The sequence below is a fragment of the Mustela lutreola genome, chromosome 3 (genome assembly GCF_030435805.1).
Source record: "Mustela lutreola isolate mMusLut2 chromosome 3, mMusLut2.pri, whole genome shotgun sequence".
Classification (NCBI taxonomy): domain Eukaryota; kingdom Metazoa; phylum Chordata; class Mammalia; order Carnivora; family Mustelidae; genus Mustela; species Mustela lutreola.
The window spans coordinates 199949435-199968384 of record NC_081292.1 but is presented as its reverse complement, the minus strand read 5'-3'; the positions used below and the strand labels follow the sequence as shown (position 1 = coordinate 199968384).

The window sequence follows — 18950 nt, the reverse complement described above, 5'->3', positions numbered from 1 at the left end:
TTCCTTTGTCTTTTTTCTATGCATATATGTATAATTTTACATAATTATGACTGAATCTGGCACTCCTTAACATGGTACTAAATGCACTTTTGCATCAATTTTTTAAAATAACATTTAAAATGACTGTATAAATTTAATTATTCCAGCATAAGAAAAAAATGGCAATTAATACACCTTCTTTTCCATAATTTTTATATACTCATGAACCCAAAAATAACAAGCCAGAAAGAATTTTTGCTTATTTGTTGCTCAGCATGTTTGCTTCTAAATAAAATTTTCTGGTTAAAACTAAATTTTACAATCTTAAGAAACAAGAACTAAGCTGGAGACAACACATTCCTGATCTCAAACTATAGTACAAAGGTATAGTAAACAGTATGGTATTGGCATAAAAACAGACATACAGATCAATGGAACAGAATAGAGAGACCAGAAATAAATCCGTGTGTATACCGTTAATTAATTTACAAGAGAGAAGTCAAAAATATACATTGGAAAAAGCACAGTCTCTTCAACAAATAGTGTCGGGAAAACTGGACAGTTATATGCAAAAGAATGAAACTGGACCACTAGCTCACACCACACAAACAAATTAACTCAAAATGGATTAAAGACTTGAATGTAAAACTTGAAACCATAAAACTCTTAGAAGAAAATACATGTAGTAAGCTCCTTGACATAAGTCTTGGAGATTGTTTTTTGGATCTGACACCAAAAGCAAAGACAACAAAAGCAAAAATAAACGAGTGGGGCCACATCAAACTAAAAATGATCTGCACAGCAAAGGAACCCACTACCAAAACAAAAAGGCAACCTACTGAATGAGAAAAAATATTTACAAATCATTTATCTGATAAGGGGTTAATACCCAAAATATATAAAGAAGTCATGCAACTTAAAAGTAAAAAAAAAAAAAAAAAAAAAATCTGGTTAAAAAATGGGCAGAGAATGTGAACATGCATTTTTCCAGAGACATACAGATGGCCAACGGGGACATGAGAAGAGGCTCAGCACCACTACTTATCAGGGAAATGCAAACCAACACCGTGGTGAGATCTGACCTGACACCTGTTAGAATGGCTAATATCAAAAAGACAAGAAATAACAAGTTTTGGCAAGGATGTGGAGTAAAGGGAGCACTTGTGCCCTGCTGGTGGGAATGTGGACTGATGCAGCCACTGTAGAAAACAGCATGGAGGTTCCCCCCAAAATTAAAAATAGAACTACCATATGATCCAGAAATTCCACTTCTGGGTATCTACCCAAATAAAGAAAACACGGAGAGAGAGAGAGAGAAAGGAGGGAGGGAAGGAAGGAATGATGGATGGAAGGAAGGAAGAAAGAAGAAAGAGGGAGGGAAAGAGAGAGAGAAAGAGAGAAACAGAGAGAGAAAAAAGAAAGAAACAAGGAACGAATGAATGAACTTGAAAAGATCTGAGCGGCCACATTCACTGCAGCATCATTCATAAAGCCAAGACATCGATGTGTCCGTCAGTGGATGCACGGATAGAGAAAATGAGGTATACACATATGCACACACAAGAATTATGGATCCTTAAGAAAGAAAGAAACCTTGTCATTTGTGACAGCATGGATGGAACTTCAGGGCATTAGACCAAGTGAAATAAGTCAAACAAAGACAGTATAATATGATTTCACTTCTAACTGGAATCTTAAAAAAATACTAATAACTAAAAAAAAAAAAAACAAGACAGCAGATGGGTGGCTGCCAGAGGTGGGGGTGAGGGTGGGCAAAACAGGTGAGGGAGTCAAAAGGCACAAGCTTCTGGTTATGAAAAAAATAAGTCCTGGGGATATAATGTACAGTGTGGTGACAACAGTTAATAACACTGTATTGTACGTTTGAAAATTGCTAAGAGAGTAAATCTTAAAAGTTTCCAAGGAAAAAAATTCTATGACTATGTGCGGTGATGGACATTGACTAGACTTATTGGAGTGATTATTTCACAATATACAAAAATATCAAATCATTGTTATATATTTATGTCAATTATGCTTCAATAAATACATATAAATAAAATTCTAAAGGTTACTTTAAAATTTATAGGAAGCAGAGGAGAAATAAGATGCCCACTTACAATTTTAATCAAATGTGCACAGTGAGAAATCACGTTGCTTTCACTGCCACCTCCCCAAACCCACCATCCACGTTAGTACCTATAAATAGCTTTAGGATAAAGAACTCTCAAGGATAGAGAACTCTCAAGAGATCCATAGCTATTACCCAAAGCCATGCGGGGCAGAACTGAAAGGATGAAAAGGAAAGAAAGAAGGGAATGACCAAGTTTAATATGGGGGAGTGGGGAGGGTTACTATGTAGTAGTTCCCTAGGTTAACACCCCTCTTCCAAAACTGGAAGGCTTTTGATTCAGAGACACAAGACTCATCAAAGTCTACCATAACATGTGCTTGCTATTCAGTAGTTCTTAGGCTACCTATGCCAGGAAAAGCAAAAAGCCTGGCATCTTTTCACTTTTGGCCTATGCAAAACAGCAGGTCAGATATATCCTGGATCTCTCTCATCCCTGAGAATCACAGAGTTAATAGTATGTGTCCTGGGAAATGGAGGGTTTGGCTCAGTTAGAAGCACCATGCCCAGCATTTATGACAGTATCTTTTGCCCTTATCTTCTCTTGAGTCCCAATATGTGGCTTCAAATAAAGGCTACTATCCCTGACCTCCATTTTAGTGGAACTTCTATCATCCTTTAGAAGCAAATATTCTTTCTTAATAAAGTCTCTCAAACTCACTTGGAGGGAATGACTCTCAAAAAAGAAAGTGACCATCCCACACTCACAAATGCACAGTATTTTGTCATTAGGACCTAAGTATCAATCCAAAATAATGACATTGCTAATGTATTTTCTCGTTTCAAGGCAATCTGAATACTATCCAATTCAATATTGAAACTCTTTTCTGGTCATGCCAATATTTAACTAAAAAATGTCTCATGAGGGGCGCCTGGGTGGCTCAGTGGGTTGGGCCGCTGCCTTCGGCTCGGGTCATGATCTCAGGGTCCTGGGATCGAGTCCCGCATCGGGCTCTCTGCTCAGCAGGGAGCCTGCTTCCTCCTCTCTCTCTCTCTGCCTGCCTCTCCATCTACTTGTGATTTCTCTCTGTCAAATAAATAAATAAAATCTTTAAAAAAAAAAAATGTCTCATGAACCTCAGTTTTTAAAACAGGCTCGGGTGCATGGGTGGCTCAATCAGTTAAGTGTCTGACTCTTGACTTCGGCTCAGGTTATGATCTGAGGGTCGTGAGATCGAGCCCCACGTAAGGCTCCACTCTAAGCACAGAGCCTGCTTAGGATTCTCTCCTTCTCTCTCCCTCTGCCCCTACCCCCGAACCCATTCATGTGCTCTCCCTCTTTAGAATAAAGAAATAAATATTTTATAAATAAATAAATAAACAGATAAATGAATAAATAAAATTGGCTCAAGCAACCCCCTCTCCTTGCAGTTTAGTTCTGTCCAAGTTTTCCAACATAGGAAGAAGTTGTTCAGAAACGCTCAGTTTCTCTGCTGCAAATGGATTTGCTAGGTCACCCAATGACTCCCCCATCTTGGGGCAATTACCTGAACAATGAACAAACAAAATCAAAACAAAACAGGAAACTAGACCCAGACAAACTCGGACTTCGAATAGGCAGTCATATTTTGTTCTACCTCCTTCTCTGGCTTTCTCTCACTCTGCTGCTTGTCCAGCACACAGATGACCAGTCTTTTTTTTTTTTTTTTTTAAGATTTTATTTATTTATCTGACAGACAGATATCACAAGCAGGCAGAGAGGCAGTACAGAAAGAGACGGGGGAAACAGGCTCCCCACTGAGCAGAGAGCCCGACACGGGGGGCGATCCCAGGACCCTGGGATCACGACCCGAGCTGAAGGCAGGCCTCAACCAGGTGCCCCCAGATGACCAGTCTTACCATGTACTCGGTTTGGTCTATAATAAACATGCAGCAAATTGCCCATATTTAATGGTCTGAATGACAACATATATCTAATACATTCACTTCAAAATAAACAATTCCAGTTTTTCCCTTTATCCAAAACAGAGATCATCAGCCTAATATAAACCTAAACAAACTGTAATTTCTTCCCCTCTAAAATTACAGTATGGACCTAGGGCTAAAACCTCAGTTTACCTACAAAAGAAGGTATTGGCTGTGATCTAGAGCTAACCTTCAGAATGTTGCTTCAACTTTTTAAAAGTGTAATATTCAGTATTTTTTAGCCATGGTTTTCAAAAACTTTGAGGAAGTAAATATTTGCTTTTGACTTTTCGGCTGTTTAATCTCCGCTGGAGACCATATCCCTTGCTAGTGTGTCTGCCTCACCTTGTTGGGTAGAACTCTCAGTCCACATCACTGAACGGAACAGTGTGGCTCCCTGGTGCAGACTTCCTGCGAGCCTCCTCCCTGAGCATGTGCCAAGAATCAAATCTTGGCCACTTAGTGCTCTGGGCTCCACATGTGAGCTCACGGCGCGTTGAGCAGCCGTGCTAACTGAGATGGATAGGCCTGTCAAACAGGAAGCTGGCGCACCGGGACGCAAGCAGTGGGACACAATGACCTTTACATTCAGAAAAAAATGTCCCTAAAATGGCATGAAAAGTTTATGGGGGGGGAGCGAGGGGGACTCCTTTATTTCATTTAGGCACATGGCATAAAATAAAAGCGATGGTGCCCAGTATGCAATTTGCTCAGGATCAAATCTTGAATCCCTTACACAAGAAAGAAAGTCGTCAGAGAAAGGAAATGAATCATCCTTTATCACGCTGCTTTGAAAGCAATGGACTCAACAGTTCAGCTGTCATTACGGCACCCGACAGGCCAAGCGCTCAGTTTCAGACCACGCTTGGGCTCAGGGTGATCCATGGGGTTACTGCCTGCCCTGGGAAAACATTCTTGCCCCCTGGTTTCAGATGGGTCGCTCTCTTGGTAGAATTAAAATCTAATTTAAATACTTAAGCATTTTTTAGACAGTGATGATCTGCTCACAGAATCAGAGTCAAGAGCTTGGATATTAAATCCCATGTCCTTGGTCGCCATGTTTGTAACTTTGTATATATCTCTTAATCTCTTATCGTTTTTTCATCTGAATAAATGGAGACTCTGACTGACAATTCCTAGGAATTTGATGAAGAAGGACTCATAAAAAAAATTTGCAAAATCTGTGGCACACATACCAATGTTAAGTAAGAACAGTAATATAGAAAATTAATATATGAAGCAAGACCCGAATTTAACATATTTTTCTCCTTTGGTTATAACCATTATCATAAATTGTACAATTCAATCATTTCAGCTGAAATACAATAATCATCATTCCATTGGGTCAACTTTTTTTTTCCTATTTTTCAAGGTTTGGGGGATGTTTTTATGTTATTTGTTTTTTCAGTTCTTTGCCATGAAAGAACCACGGGCTTTGCTTCGGAGTTAAGCAACACAAGCTCACAACGGGCTCGCCAGGCCTGTACAATACACGCAGAAACCATGATGCAATTTTAATGATTAGTTAAATAGATAAAATGAACGCTCACAAAGACACTGAGATTTTTGTTGCTGTTGTTGTTGTCGTTGTTGTTTTGTTTCATTTTGGTTTTTTGCTTTTGTTTTACTGAATGGACTACCCTGAAACTACAGAGCATTTATCAAAGATACAAAAGTTTGGTAATTTTTTGTACTTAATTAGAAAGCTGATTTTAAAGCGCAGAAGCTGCAGGCCCAACGCAAGAAATAAATTTAGAAAACCAAAATCTTATAAATCATGTATTAAAGTTTGGATGTTAGGATTAGACACCTCCGCACTCTGAGAACCCCACTGTAGGGACTTAGAGAAAATAATAGCAACTCTCAGTGCCAACAAACCTACGATGATCACTTCAACATACGAGTTTATTTTGGTGGCTCTAGAGGTGCTGGTCAAATGCTTCCCGAAGCACTCTAACAATACACTGCAAGAAACATTCCATGGCTAGCTGTTTGGAAAAGATCTTAGACCTGACCATTCTCCTCCAACCCTTGTTTGGAGAATTATTTCAGGAATCGCATTCTTCCTCAAATCATGACACACAGAGGCACCGGGAGGGGAGGGGACACGCAGTAATACCTTGTGCCTGAGCTGCAGAGCTGTGGGAGTACCCCAGGGCCAGGAGCGCGGTCTCCACCAGCTGGCTAAAAAGCACATCTTTTCGAACCAGGACGAACTCCGCGTGTTCTTCTCTGTTGTCATATTCAAGAGAGCCATCCAACTGCTCCACCACACAAAAGACAGGAATCATCAAACCTGGAGAGACAAAATTCAAGAGCAAAACACAAACATTACAAAGCAAATCTCAGTCACCATGATGAGAAGGGAAGAGACAGTTATAAAAGTTACTCATCTGTGATCGACAATGGTTTAGATTAAACAAGCCTCTTAGTTGGATAGGCCTAATGGGAAAGCTGTGGATTTTTTTTTTTCCTTCCTTATTACTATCAGACTGCAGCAGAATTGCCCTGGGCAAAGGCAGAAGCCCTCAGATTCCAGTCATTAAAATGTGGAGTGTGGGGGCGCCTGGGTGGCTCAGTGGGTTAAGCCCTCTGCCTTCAGCTCAGGTCATGATCCCAGGGTACTGGGATCAAGCCCCGCATCCGGCTTGATCGGCAGGGGGCCTGCTTCCTTCTCTCTCTCTGCCTGCCTCTCTGCTGCTTGTGATCTCTGTCTGTCAAATAAATGAATACAATCTTAAAAAAAAAAAAATGTGGAGTGTGCCCATCAGAGGTATCCTGACTAAGACCCTGACTCCAGAGCTGGCACAAAGCAGAGGTCAAGGTGACCTTCCAGACCCTCTTATCCTTAATGTCTATGGCTTTATCATTAACTATGAATCAGGACTAGTATTTCCAGATCAGATCTGCTTTTGTCTGCAAATGCTGTAAGATACCTAGGAGAGAGGAATATTTGATTTCTGGGCCTAAGCGATCATGTGACTATGTCTAAGAAAGTCAATGGGAATTTTTTAAAGGTCCCTCTTGTATCTTTTATCTAAGTCCTGGCAAATAGTCATCAGTGAACCTGAAAATATCTCGCTCAGGAAAATCTTAACTGGCATTTAACTTATGTCAAAATATACATCCAAATGTAAAATTCTGTCCTTTTTAAATTAGTATTTAACATATTAACACCAGTTACCCCTATTAAGGGAATTATCTCTTCTTGTGTTTTCGGAGAAAAGAAGTAAACTACTCTAAAAAATAAAGCAAATTAGTCTAGTTGAAAATCTGTTGAAATCTGTTGTCACTGAAATATTTCTCTGCTTTGTATCAAAGTGTGAAAAGCTAAAAAATGTTTAATTTGCCAAAGATTTTTTATAAACTGTTTTTTACTTTTAAAAAAGTCATACAGGCATTTAAATCTAAACATAGCCAAGGCATAAGAAGATCAAAGTTTTACCAACATACAAGTAATAAACATGGACTCTGCCCCATGTAATTCACACAAATTTGTATGTTATGGAATAAGATCTGTTCTGGGTCTTCTCTATTCTTGCAAGAAAACCAAAAGTTATGAAGGACAGGTGGGCCAGCCGAGGGGGGGGCGGTGGACAATTGGTTGGTTACTGCTGAAGACACTTCACAATAAAGATAAGACTTCTGTGTAAACGACATGTGGGAGTTCTGCCTGTGAGACACAGAGGACACAGGAGTTTCTGTAAAAGCCCCTCCCCTCTGCCTAGCCCCTAGAAGCCTCCTGACTCACTCTGATCTGGAAAGCAGAGGGTGGGAGCAGACACTCTGCAAACTACCAGGTCACAGATGTAGATTTTTGTTCTAAAGATAATACAATGGTGCAACTGGTTCCCATGTGCTAATTATTATTATTAAAGATAATAAGTATAGGGTGTAATTATTAAATATAATCATTATTAACAATAATAATACTCATTAAGAATCGTTATCATTAAGGATCACGGTAATTATTATTAAGCCAGCACAACAGTCTAACAGGTCACACCATACCCATTCCCCGGGACAACTACCAACTCCGTGTTCACTCTTAAGAACAATAAGACAGCATTATTGTTTGTAGCAAATACACTATCTAAGGTATAGATTTATAGCAAATAGGAAATAAGGGTGGAACAGACTGATCATTTTAGACAAATAAGGGAATTCAGTCTGGCCCGATGATGCCTTATAAAATATTTTTTTTTAGAATTGTGACCAGTACTTGCCTATCAAATGCTTACTTATTTATGCCCAATTTATTCCCAAATGTAGGTAAGACATGAAATGAATATATAAATTACAGTGCCTCCAAATTATCTTTGTGCTCATTCATTTATCCAATTTTTATTCCCTGAACACCTATTATGTGCCAAGTAACCCCTGTGGCCTCAGAATACAAGTAGGAACAAGTCTGATGTGGCTCCTGCCCTCAATGCAGTTGAAGGGGCTGTAAAATCTTCCTGAGCAAGCATAATGGCATTTTACAGGATCTATCCATCAGAGTCCTTCCCAGCGGGGAGTAGCCCCCATTTAGACCTTTTAACTCTTACATACTGGTATATGATCTTTGTCCAAGGAAGCAGGTTGATTTCTACTTTCAATGATTTCAGCGTATGCACACATAGGGCCATACAGTCAGTGGTGCCATAAGCTACCTCATCACTAATACCTATGTGTACATAAGTTTCAATGCTGAAAATCATGTGCAGTTCCTAATGTCAACATCTGAGTGTCACACATCTGGGAATCACAGATAAGGCCTTTCAACGAATCCAGCTGCCCCCATAAGCTATCATGTATCCATTACTTAGGAACCATAAATCATTCTCAAGTCTATGATCAACTAAAAAAAAACCCAAGACCCTATTAATTTTTGAAAATAATATTAGCAGTTCATTGAATGAGATATGAGGTACAACATTAAAGCACAGGGGTCTATGCCATTCAGGAACTTATTTTTTGAAAGTGTCAGTTACCAAGATATTTCCTGAACATTTCAGTTCAGTGATTAAAGAAAGCAACTGTTATCTGACATCAGAGCAGTAACTTCTTCCAGTCAAAAAGCATCAACTATTTTGAAAATAAGAAAGAGAGAGAGAGAGAGAGAGAGAGAGAAGGGAGAAAGAAAGAAGAGGGGAGGAGGAGAGGAAAGAAAAGGCCTCTGAGGTCATGTATAAAATAAAATAATATTAATCATAAATGTCTGACAACAGAATTTACTCTGAAAGCACATAAATATGAGCATTTAAAAAATAAAGAGGTTATATAAAAAAGTACTTTTATAGAATTTTATATAGATCTAAACAATTATGAAATTTGTACAATGAAACACAATTTTTACAAAAGAAGAGGCATGAAAAAAAATAGGTATGATTACTAATGACAACAGCAAGAGAATTGAAAAATGGTAAAACAATTCAGTTGGGGAAAAGAAATATGAGGAAATATGAGGAAAAAGAAATTAAGGCATAGGTTTTAAAAACTTAAAAACAGCAAATCCCTGGGAAAGAAAACTAAATAAGGGTGAGTAGGTATAATAAGAAAAGACATCCATTTGGTGCCCCCCTCACTCTCTCCAGGCAAAAAGAGAGAAAAAAGAAAAAAAAAAAGAAAAAAGAGAGAGAGAGAGGGAGGGAGAGAAAAAACAGACAGGGAGGGAGAGAGAGAGAGAAAGGAAGGAAGGAAGAAGTGACAAGGGCCGAAAAGATGGGGAGAGTATTTGAAAGCAATTCAAAAAATAAATTAAGAAAGAAGAATTAAAAGGCAGGTTCCAATAAAAGAATAACAATGTCAAACTGAAATGTATTTATAACAAAATTTAGAAATGATCAAGAAAAAAAAGAAAGAAAAAAAACTCTTATTCTAGCACTATATCTGGAACTTTTGGCATTATTTCTCTTTTATTGTAGCACAGACCCATTTCCATATGATCAAGTAGGGAACTTTGAACCCTTTGATTATAAGCCCCGCTAAGCTTTTTACAATTGTGGCATGTTAAGCAGGTAGTTTCCTCTAAAGGATAGATACACAGTCCCCGCCATTGGCTAAGAATTAAGAGTTGTTCTGACAGTTGGGACAAAAGAGAATTCCGTTGTCACAGGGACAAAGTAAGCAGGAGATTCCTTCCACTAGAAAAATGCATTCTCCCAACTGTCATTAGTTCCAATGCTCAAACTGTCATTTTCATTGTGACATTATTTCTGAAGAAGTGTGTGTGATGATAAAGGTAACCTAATCTTCAGCACAGCAGCGGCCACGGGAATAGAGACAAAGGGGAGATGCTCCACTGTGGTGGTGATTAGCCCTGCCACAGCAGGCAGGAACTCTAGGATCAAATCCTGGCATGGTCATTCTTTGCCTATCATAGTGACCTTGGGTAATTTATTTGACCTCTCTGAGGCTCAAATTCCTCCCAGGTAATATGCAAATAAAAATATCTACATCACAGAGTTGTTGTGAGGATTAAAGCACTGTGAAATAGTTTTCTGGCCTCTCTCAAAAAATGGAACCTGTTTTCCTTTTTTTCTTGTTTTTCTTTTTTTTCAAAATCAGTATTCATACCGGTAATTAGTGCCATTAACACAAAATAAGAAACCAATCATTTTTTTCAGGGTCCATAATCAATGATCATGAAACTCACTAAAAAGCTTTTCTTCAGAATAAAAATGATACTCATAATCATTGAATTACTTAAGATGTTCAATGCGACCCAAGCAAAAGGGCGAAAGCTTTAAAAACATTCTATACTCTAAAACTGCTTGCCCTACACTACAATAGCTATTAGCCACATGTGGCAACTAAAACCTTGAAATCACTAGTAATGAATGGAGATGTGCTGTAAGTATAAAATACACACTCAATTTCAAAGATTTAATACCAAAAACCAAATAAATATAGCATGAATAATTTTTTAAAAATCAGTTGCAGGGAGAAATATTTTGGATGCCCTGAGTTAAATAAAATAGATCACCAAAATCAATTTCACCTGTTTAACTTCTTTTATTTATTTATTTTTAAAGATTTTATTTATTTATTTGACAGAGATCACAAGTAGGCAGAGGGGCAGGCAGAGAGAGAGAGAGAGAGGAGGAAGCAGGCTCCCTGCTGAGCAGAGAGCCAGATGCCGGGCTTGATGTGTGGCTGGATCCCAGGACCCTAGGATCATGACCCCAGCCGAAGGCAGAGGCTTTAACCCACTGAGCCACCCAGGCGCCCCTGTTTAACTTCTTTTAAATGAAGTTTAAAACAGTCCAGGTGTCTCCTATAATATTTCTAGGAGAGCTGCTCTAAGCAATCTGCCAGCACGGACATATACAATGGTTTTTTTGACACATGATAAAGTCATCACAAGCTGATAACTAAGACAATTGTGCAATTGTCTTGAGCATTCTTGGATGCCCCTCAGTTATCTTTCCTCAGTGTTCCAGATCTTAGAAGACCTGAGGACAGATGTGCTATTGGTTAAACTCCAAAATCTAACGCGACATCTCTGCATCACCAAGAGAAGTGTGGGCCATTGTTTTATTCCTAACTCTAATAATCCAACTTCTCTCATAAAAGAAAGGCTTCTCTCTCCTTCCCTTCATTTTAAAGAACAGCCTTCAGGAAATGCCCCAACACCGCCATCAAAGTGACCCAAGGAACAAGTATCCTGTAGTGCTCTGCAGAGCTCACCTCCACAGTGAAAGTTGAAAGAAGGTCCAGTGGCCAGGGTCTGGAGGACAGGATTACACTGCTTTCCACAACGCCACCCAAAACAAACCTGTCACTGGCATGGCACCTGCGGGCACACCCCACACTCCAGCATACACGCGTACCTTTATCTTTCTCCCCACCGTTAGACATGAGGGAACAGCATTGTTCCCATCCAACAACTGAGGAAACCAACCCTGGGAAAATAAGTAACATGCTCAAGAGAGGCACAAGGAGAACCCTTCAGGTTAGCCAACTCTAAAGCCCAGCCATGCTGCTTTCTTGGGGATGGAAAACTATACTTGGAAACCCACACCCACACAAATTCAAAGGCTTGGCCTTCTAGTAAAGGCCCCTTCACTGCTCGTGAAGTCCAATGGGTGACATGCATCGCTTAAAAGTAAATTCCCCTTTCGACGTGGGAGGCACTGAGCTAGGCACACAGGAGGAATCAGGAATCTGCCCTTAGTCACTCACAGACAAAGGAAGGCTCAAATAATGAGTCATGCTCAAGTGGAGGTGAGTGGGCTCCAGCCTCTACCCTGGTCCCTTTGTCTCCTGGGTCCACCCTCATTCCTGGACCTGCCCCCTGAATGACAGAAGAGTCTAAGGCGATAGGCGCCCAGCCTTTCTCCTCTCTTTCTGGGGGCTCCTGAAACCATCTGTTTCCAGAAGCAGGGCAGCCACAGGGCCCACTCCCTTCCTTGAAGCTCACTGCATATCTGGTTCTATCACCTGAGAAGGTCCCAGGGCTAATTGAAGATTACAAAGGCTTGAGGGCAGAGCCTCTCATATCTGCTCTTTGTATAAAACTCAACCTGGAGTCAAGAACCACACTTAGCAACCACCACAATCAATAAATCACAGAACCCTGAGACACTGAAACAAATTCTACCGTGTGAACCGAGAGTGCATACAGGGTCTACCGGAGGACTGCAGAGAACAGAGGGGCGCCAGCTACCATTTCTTACTGCAGATTTATTACAAGAACAAAACAATTTACTTGCTCTAAAACCTCATTCTCCCTCCCCTTCCCCTTTCCCTCTCGATCTCCATCTCTCTCTCTCTCTCTCTCTCTCATACACACACACACACCCCTGAGTCACAGACAAGGAGTAACTTCAATGTTAACCTTTAGGATTAGCTTCTGGACTCTTCCTTCCACCCTAAAACAATAAAGGCAAGTATCAAGATTGCAGTGAGAGGGGCGCCTGGGTGGCTGAGTGAGTTAAAGCCTCTGCCTTCAGCTCGGGTCATGGTCTCAGGGTCCTGGGATGGAGCCCCACATCGGGCCCTCTGCTCAGCCAGGAGCCTGCTTCCTCCTCTCTCTCTCTCTCTGCCTGCCTCTCTGCCTCCTTGTGATCTCTCTGTCAAATAAATAAATAAAATATTAAAAAAAAAAAAAAAAAAGATTGCAGTGAGAAACAAAAAGAAAGAATAGGGTGCCCCTCACCTCCTTCTAGGGGTCCCAGGCAAAACTTCCAGATGGATCACGTGTGTCTTTCTCACTCTCCTCTCTTCTGCCCCTGAGGCCCCCTCCCAGGCACCCAACCTCCTGAGCTAAGGTAACCAGAGGCTCCACATTCCACCATTCCACTCCAGCCTCCCATTCCCCCCAGGGGCTGAGCTCGAAAATTCCAAAGAGATTAACAGATAAAAAGATGCTACAGTTTACTGTTCGAATGGTTTAGCTGTCCTTTGATTTCCTTGGATATATTTTCATTGTAAAAGAAACTCACTGTATCCTATATGAACTTCGAATGGAAAGAATTTCAGGTAATGGGATTGAGAGGGAAAAAAAAAAAGTTTTCACCAGGCTTGGTGTGGCAGGGGAGCAAAACCGTCTGGGGGCAAGGGAGACTAGCACAGGTGGACTGGAGGTCCTCTAGGCTCCCGTAAACTGCTCCACTTTCCCAAGTTTCTCTCTGATCCTTGCTTGCGAACAAAGATTCTCTGAAGGACTCATTCATTTGTCTTTGTTTTGTCTTTTTTAACTCTTACTGAAGAAGCAAGAGCTGACAGAGGGGGGGCAACCTGCATCATTCAGAGGAGGAGGAACACAGTTAATCCTACATCGATGGAGAAGGGCAAAATTTGCCTTTAATAATAACAACTTCAAGAGCATATTAAGTCATATGTGCAGAAATTTTATTTCATGTTCATCCATGACCCAGTTATTTGTAACTCAAGTTTAGATCTCCAAATAAAGTTTCAACAATAACGCTCCTTAACGCCTCTCTCCCTTTAGGGAAGTGTGGTAGGGAGGTAAGATTACCAAGAAATACTTTATTCTCAGAATCCTGTCTAGTAAAACCAGACACTACCTTGCAGCCCCTGAGGCAGATCTTAACTTGAGGAGATAAGAACAAAAATAGGCCAGGGGTGGGTCAGCCGCCTGAACTCTGCCGCCTCTCTCACTTACCACCCTAAAGGCTCAAACTGCGCTTAAAGCGGTAGAGCGAGGAGTTGGCTTCTGGTCTTCCAGGCCTGTCCCCAGACTGAGAGATCACAATCCACGCTCAAGTCGGATCTGAAGCTGCAGGATAAACTCTGTGTCTCTCAATACGCCTCATTTATAGAAATGTGGTAGCAGGATCAAGTTGGCCAGGCCGTTTGCAAAACAGGATTTTTCAGGCACACAGGAGGCACAGTGTGGCTACTTATCTAAACAAAGACGCCTGAGCTACACCTGGGAACCGGGCCATAGCAAGCCTGACCCGCGGAACTCCATTCCCTGAGGTCAGGCATGTCCAGTGGGAGCGAATGAGAGGCCTGCCTTTTCCTTCTCCGACGTGGGCTGGGATGAGAGAGTCTGTTCGCTCCCTCACTGCCCACCCCAACCCGGAGCCTGACTTACAGCGAGTCCAAAACAAATGTTGGTGCAGTTTAACAAAATGTTAATTCCAGCTAGACCTTTATAACCACCATTAAGAGGTAATGTCAGCTCTGGGTTTTTTCCGGTGACTTCCCTGCCGAACATGTCACACCACGGTAGCCCACTGCACTGCTTTCAGCATCAACACACGAGAAGAGCTTTCTAAGAAACAATCCACACGAGCGGACTCAGGAGCTCACTCCATGCTCTCCAGGGGAGGTCCGGCAGACCACAGGGCTGCATGGGACCTCTGTGGACAGACACTGTTGGTTTATTATCAGGAAGGCATCGCAGTCTATTGGTGTAGGACTCAAGTGGCTAGCAGCACTGGGCTCTGGGACCGGACACATCCTGGAACCCTGGGGATCTGAGCCACAGTCCCACAGAGCCTGCACTGAAGGGCCACGACATCTTTTCTAAATCAGACCAACAAAAATGTTTACTGACCCAGAAATTTTTAAAAAAAAAAAAATTTTTTAAGATTTTACTTATTTATTTGTCAGAGAGAGAGAGCACAAGCAGGGGGAGCAGCAGGGAGAGGCAGAGGAAGAAGCTGGCTCTCCACTGAGCAGAGAGCCCGATGCGGAACTCCATCCCAGGACCCCGGGATCATGACCTGAGCCAAAGGCAGCCACTTAACCAACTGAGCCACCCAGGTGTCCCGCACTCCAAAAAAAATTTTTTAAAGAAAAAAGTAGAATACGTAAGTTTGATGATCACAGAGGAGTTCAAACATGAAGTATCCCTTAGCTCAAACTAAATTTTTGAGGTTCTTTTCACAGTGGGTTATCAATGCATTATGGAGTCTTGAGACTCAAGGGCTTGTTAAAATAACTATACCATAATTCCTTAATGCTAAGATTTCTTCTGCCTGTCATAATGTAAAATATTATTTTAGAGGTCTCTGAGAAGATCACTTTTCAGGTAGTGTTTAAGTGAGATGTAGGTGCTGCTGCCTTCAATCTTACTATCCTCTCTGGAAAATCTATTTGCAACTTAGAGTCCCAAAAGTCAGAAATAGAGTCAATAAAAACTATCTTTGTACCAACATTTGCTTTATCATCTCCAGTTTTGAGATTTGCCTAAATGTTATTCTATCTAATTTAACAATTAAAATAAAAAAAATCCTTGATTGATTTCTCCAGTGCAGTGTTAAGGAAAGGTTAACTGTACTGAGGTTCACTAGCAAGAAATTAATAAAAGAATCAAGCACTCGGCTCTCAATAAGACAAGACTACCCAGATTTCTAGTGGGAATATTTCATAGCACAAGCATGTTTTCTTTGGGGAGTTTAACTCACCAAAATTATTAAAAATTGAGATCAAACACTGGTGCAAAGCCCCAAAGGAAATCATACTAGACTGGAGAGATTTTTATCAAATAAAAACCTGAAAAGGTGAAGTTTTTATAGTAAAAAATAAAAGGTTTTCTCCTTACAAGAGGAAATCCTACTCTCTATGTTTAGGGATAAAACAGCAAAACATGTAGGGATGTCTATTTAATAGCTGTGTAAAAATCATCACTGTGAAGTGAATGCAGATTTCACAAAGCTGAGTTTAGCCATCACCACTATAAGCCACTCTGGTTCTGGTACCCAAAAATGCCTCCTCCCGGTAGGTAACAGCAAGCTAGCCCTTGAAGGGGCTGACACTGGAAGAAAAAGGAAAGAATAAGGAGAGAGCAAGAAAGTCAAAATCATGGTGTGTATTCTGCAGTTCCCTAAGGGTACACCGAGATCTCTGGATTGCAATACGTAGGATGTTATTATTGTGACTGAGACGAGGCTAATAAAACCCAGCATACAGACTGGGGAAACTCAGGTCCCTACTGGTGGAATACTTCCCAGAAAAGATATTTTAAGTATATATGTACCTGTGAAATTTACAGCAATTACTTAAAATAAGAAAAAGAGAACAGAGAAAACTCATTATTATTTTTTCACTTTATGATTCTTTAGCCATCCCTTTTGTAATGTACGTAATTTCCAAGAGAATGTTAAATTTAATATTTAGAAAAACCTAAAGAGATCACTTAAGCTACAGCACATAAATCCACTGAAAATCTTATTTTCATCCTTAATGTCATCCAAAGGATACCATCCAGCCATAGGAGGAATGTTATTCCCCTTTTAACTATCTTTGAAAATTGTCACCGAAGCCTAAAGTGATTGGTCTGTCTCCTGAGGGGGCGGGGGGTGGGGAAGGAGGAGAAGGATGAAAAATCTTCATCAGGAAGATGATACAAGTTTCTACCTTCATTAAAGCAAAAGACCCCGGAAGAAGACCGCACCTTTTAAAATCTGGGGGTAATCTCCGATATGAAACAACTTGATCTCAAAGATTCCACTCTAGATTCCCTGGATTCTGGATTTCTTTAACTCTCAAATTAACTTCTGAGCCTCCAAATCAAGCATATCGATGTAGTTTCACCCCCAAAGGGTCAGTTTCAAAACAGATCTAATCTCACCCACTCAACACAAAATAACAGAAAAGACAAGACTAAGACTCTTTCTCAAACTCGGCATTCGATGAGAAAGGGTTCCTTTTGGGGTGAACTGAGGTTCAGATGTGTGGGTGAGCTCCAGTGTGACGGTGGTGCCTTGCCCATCACCGAGAAAGTGCCCCTTCTTCTGGCCATCACTGCCTGCATCTCTGCAAAGATGATGGAAGAAACTAGACCTCACAGTTTTCGTGCACATAAATGCATCTCCTTATTTTGTTAAGAGAAGTAGGACTGACAAAGGGATATGTTTTCAAAGAGGGAGCCTGTGTTTATTACATATCTGAGAGGCCGGCGGCAAGAAAGCCTTGGTGAGCTGTATCAAAGAGAGGAGAGAGCTGCACCTCCGAGGTTTTTCTCGGGGAAAGAGAACTGTCTCCCTCAAACTTGCTTTCAAGCTATACATCAATCTTCAATATAATTATGTTTGACAGAATATAAGCTCTTGGCAGTTAACTTGTTTACAATAAATGTTTAGTTTGGGTACATGGACTGTATTTCAGTTTTATAAATATCAAACACAAACCTACAACAGTCCCATTATGGGGCTGAGAATTATTCTGCTATAAATCTTTTTATTGGGGGGCCAAGGGAATGACTTTGCAGCTTGTTTTCCACTAACCACTCGGAACAGTGTGAAAAGAGGTACATTTATACCCTGACCCTGTGCTAACGGGAATTCTATACATTTCCATGGGAGAGCTTACAGTATCAATCCTGAACACGCAGGCCGCCTCCCTCCCACTCATGGTTTTGCCATGGTGGTAAAAAAAAAAAACACACGTGCAACAATGGTTATTACCAAAGTCGTGGCATTTTCGCATGGCTCTTATTCTCAAAGTCTCCTGGGAGCTCATGGCCATTTGTGACAGCAATGGCAGGCCTTCAATGGTAAGCTCTAGTTTTGGGGGGTTTATAAGTTAGCTATAAAAATGCACGTAAGGCTCAAACTTACTATATGAACGTGCCTGTAAATAGAGTGAGTTTTGCTGAATGTTACCTGGAGATTCATTTGAACAGGGGGAACAAAAAAAAGGGTCACCTTAGTTACTCTTGTAAAGTACCTTTACTTGGGTCTTAAATGTCTATAACTTACTTGGAGAGAATAATATGCTCTTCTTATACCCCCTCAATAATAAAGCGTGTTAAGTCTAATACTACACCTGCCACCCCTAGAGCACAAAATCTTGTCTGAACAGAGACTGAGAAGCTGAACACTGCACAAAGCCTCATGAGTACCCTGGCCTAGCCCCACTCTGCTCCGTGAGCACTTTTCTCCCCGCCGGCACCCTCACTAGTATTTGGAATGCCTTCTGGTTTTCAGAGAATGACAATTCGCCAGAGCTGGTTTCCTCAATTGTTTTTAATTTCACAATTATCTTGTAATCACATATCTGCATAATATTTCAACTCCAACATAGTATTAACATACAGAAAAGATCATTCTTAATTTTCCAAAATACTACTGGGGTACTGTCACTTTATTATTTAATAGTGAGATCCCACTTCCTTCCCTCTGATCAAGGTTACAATTTCAGGTGATGTAAAATAATTTTTTATCTCTCACCTTCTAATAAAGAAGATAAGAAATTGATTTGTAAGTCTCGTGGGCCATCAAATTTGATTTTATTTAAAATTTTACCACATGAATTTCATACATGAGAGACAGAAGAAAAATATTTTCATTGCATTATCAGCCTCACAGGTCTTGTTCATATCAAAAGCACCAGTTTACAACGTGAACTAATGGAAAATTGTTAAATTCACCTAAAATAATCAATCCTTTTTTTTCCCTCTTAATTTAAATAAGCCCTTTTAAGACCCTCACTATTTAACTGCTATTTACTTGGGGAAGGGGAGACATGGAGA

The 18950-nt window shown here is 40.6% G+C and overlaps 1 protein-coding gene across 2 annotated transcripts in view; it reads right to left on the bottom strand.

Annotated features, from left to right (window-relative positions):
* The window catches only part of SATB2 (SATB homeobox 2), a 187505-nt gene that overhangs the window by 152163 nt on the left and 16392 nt on the right, over positions 1-18950 (bottom strand). For both annotated transcript variants that reach the window (XM_059168491.1, XM_059168490.1), the window contains one exon: positions 6135-6311. In XM_059168491.1, the coding sequence (XP_059024474.1) occupies positions 6135-6311 (177 nt within the window). The remainder of the gene's footprint in view (positions 1-6134; positions 6312-18950) is intronic.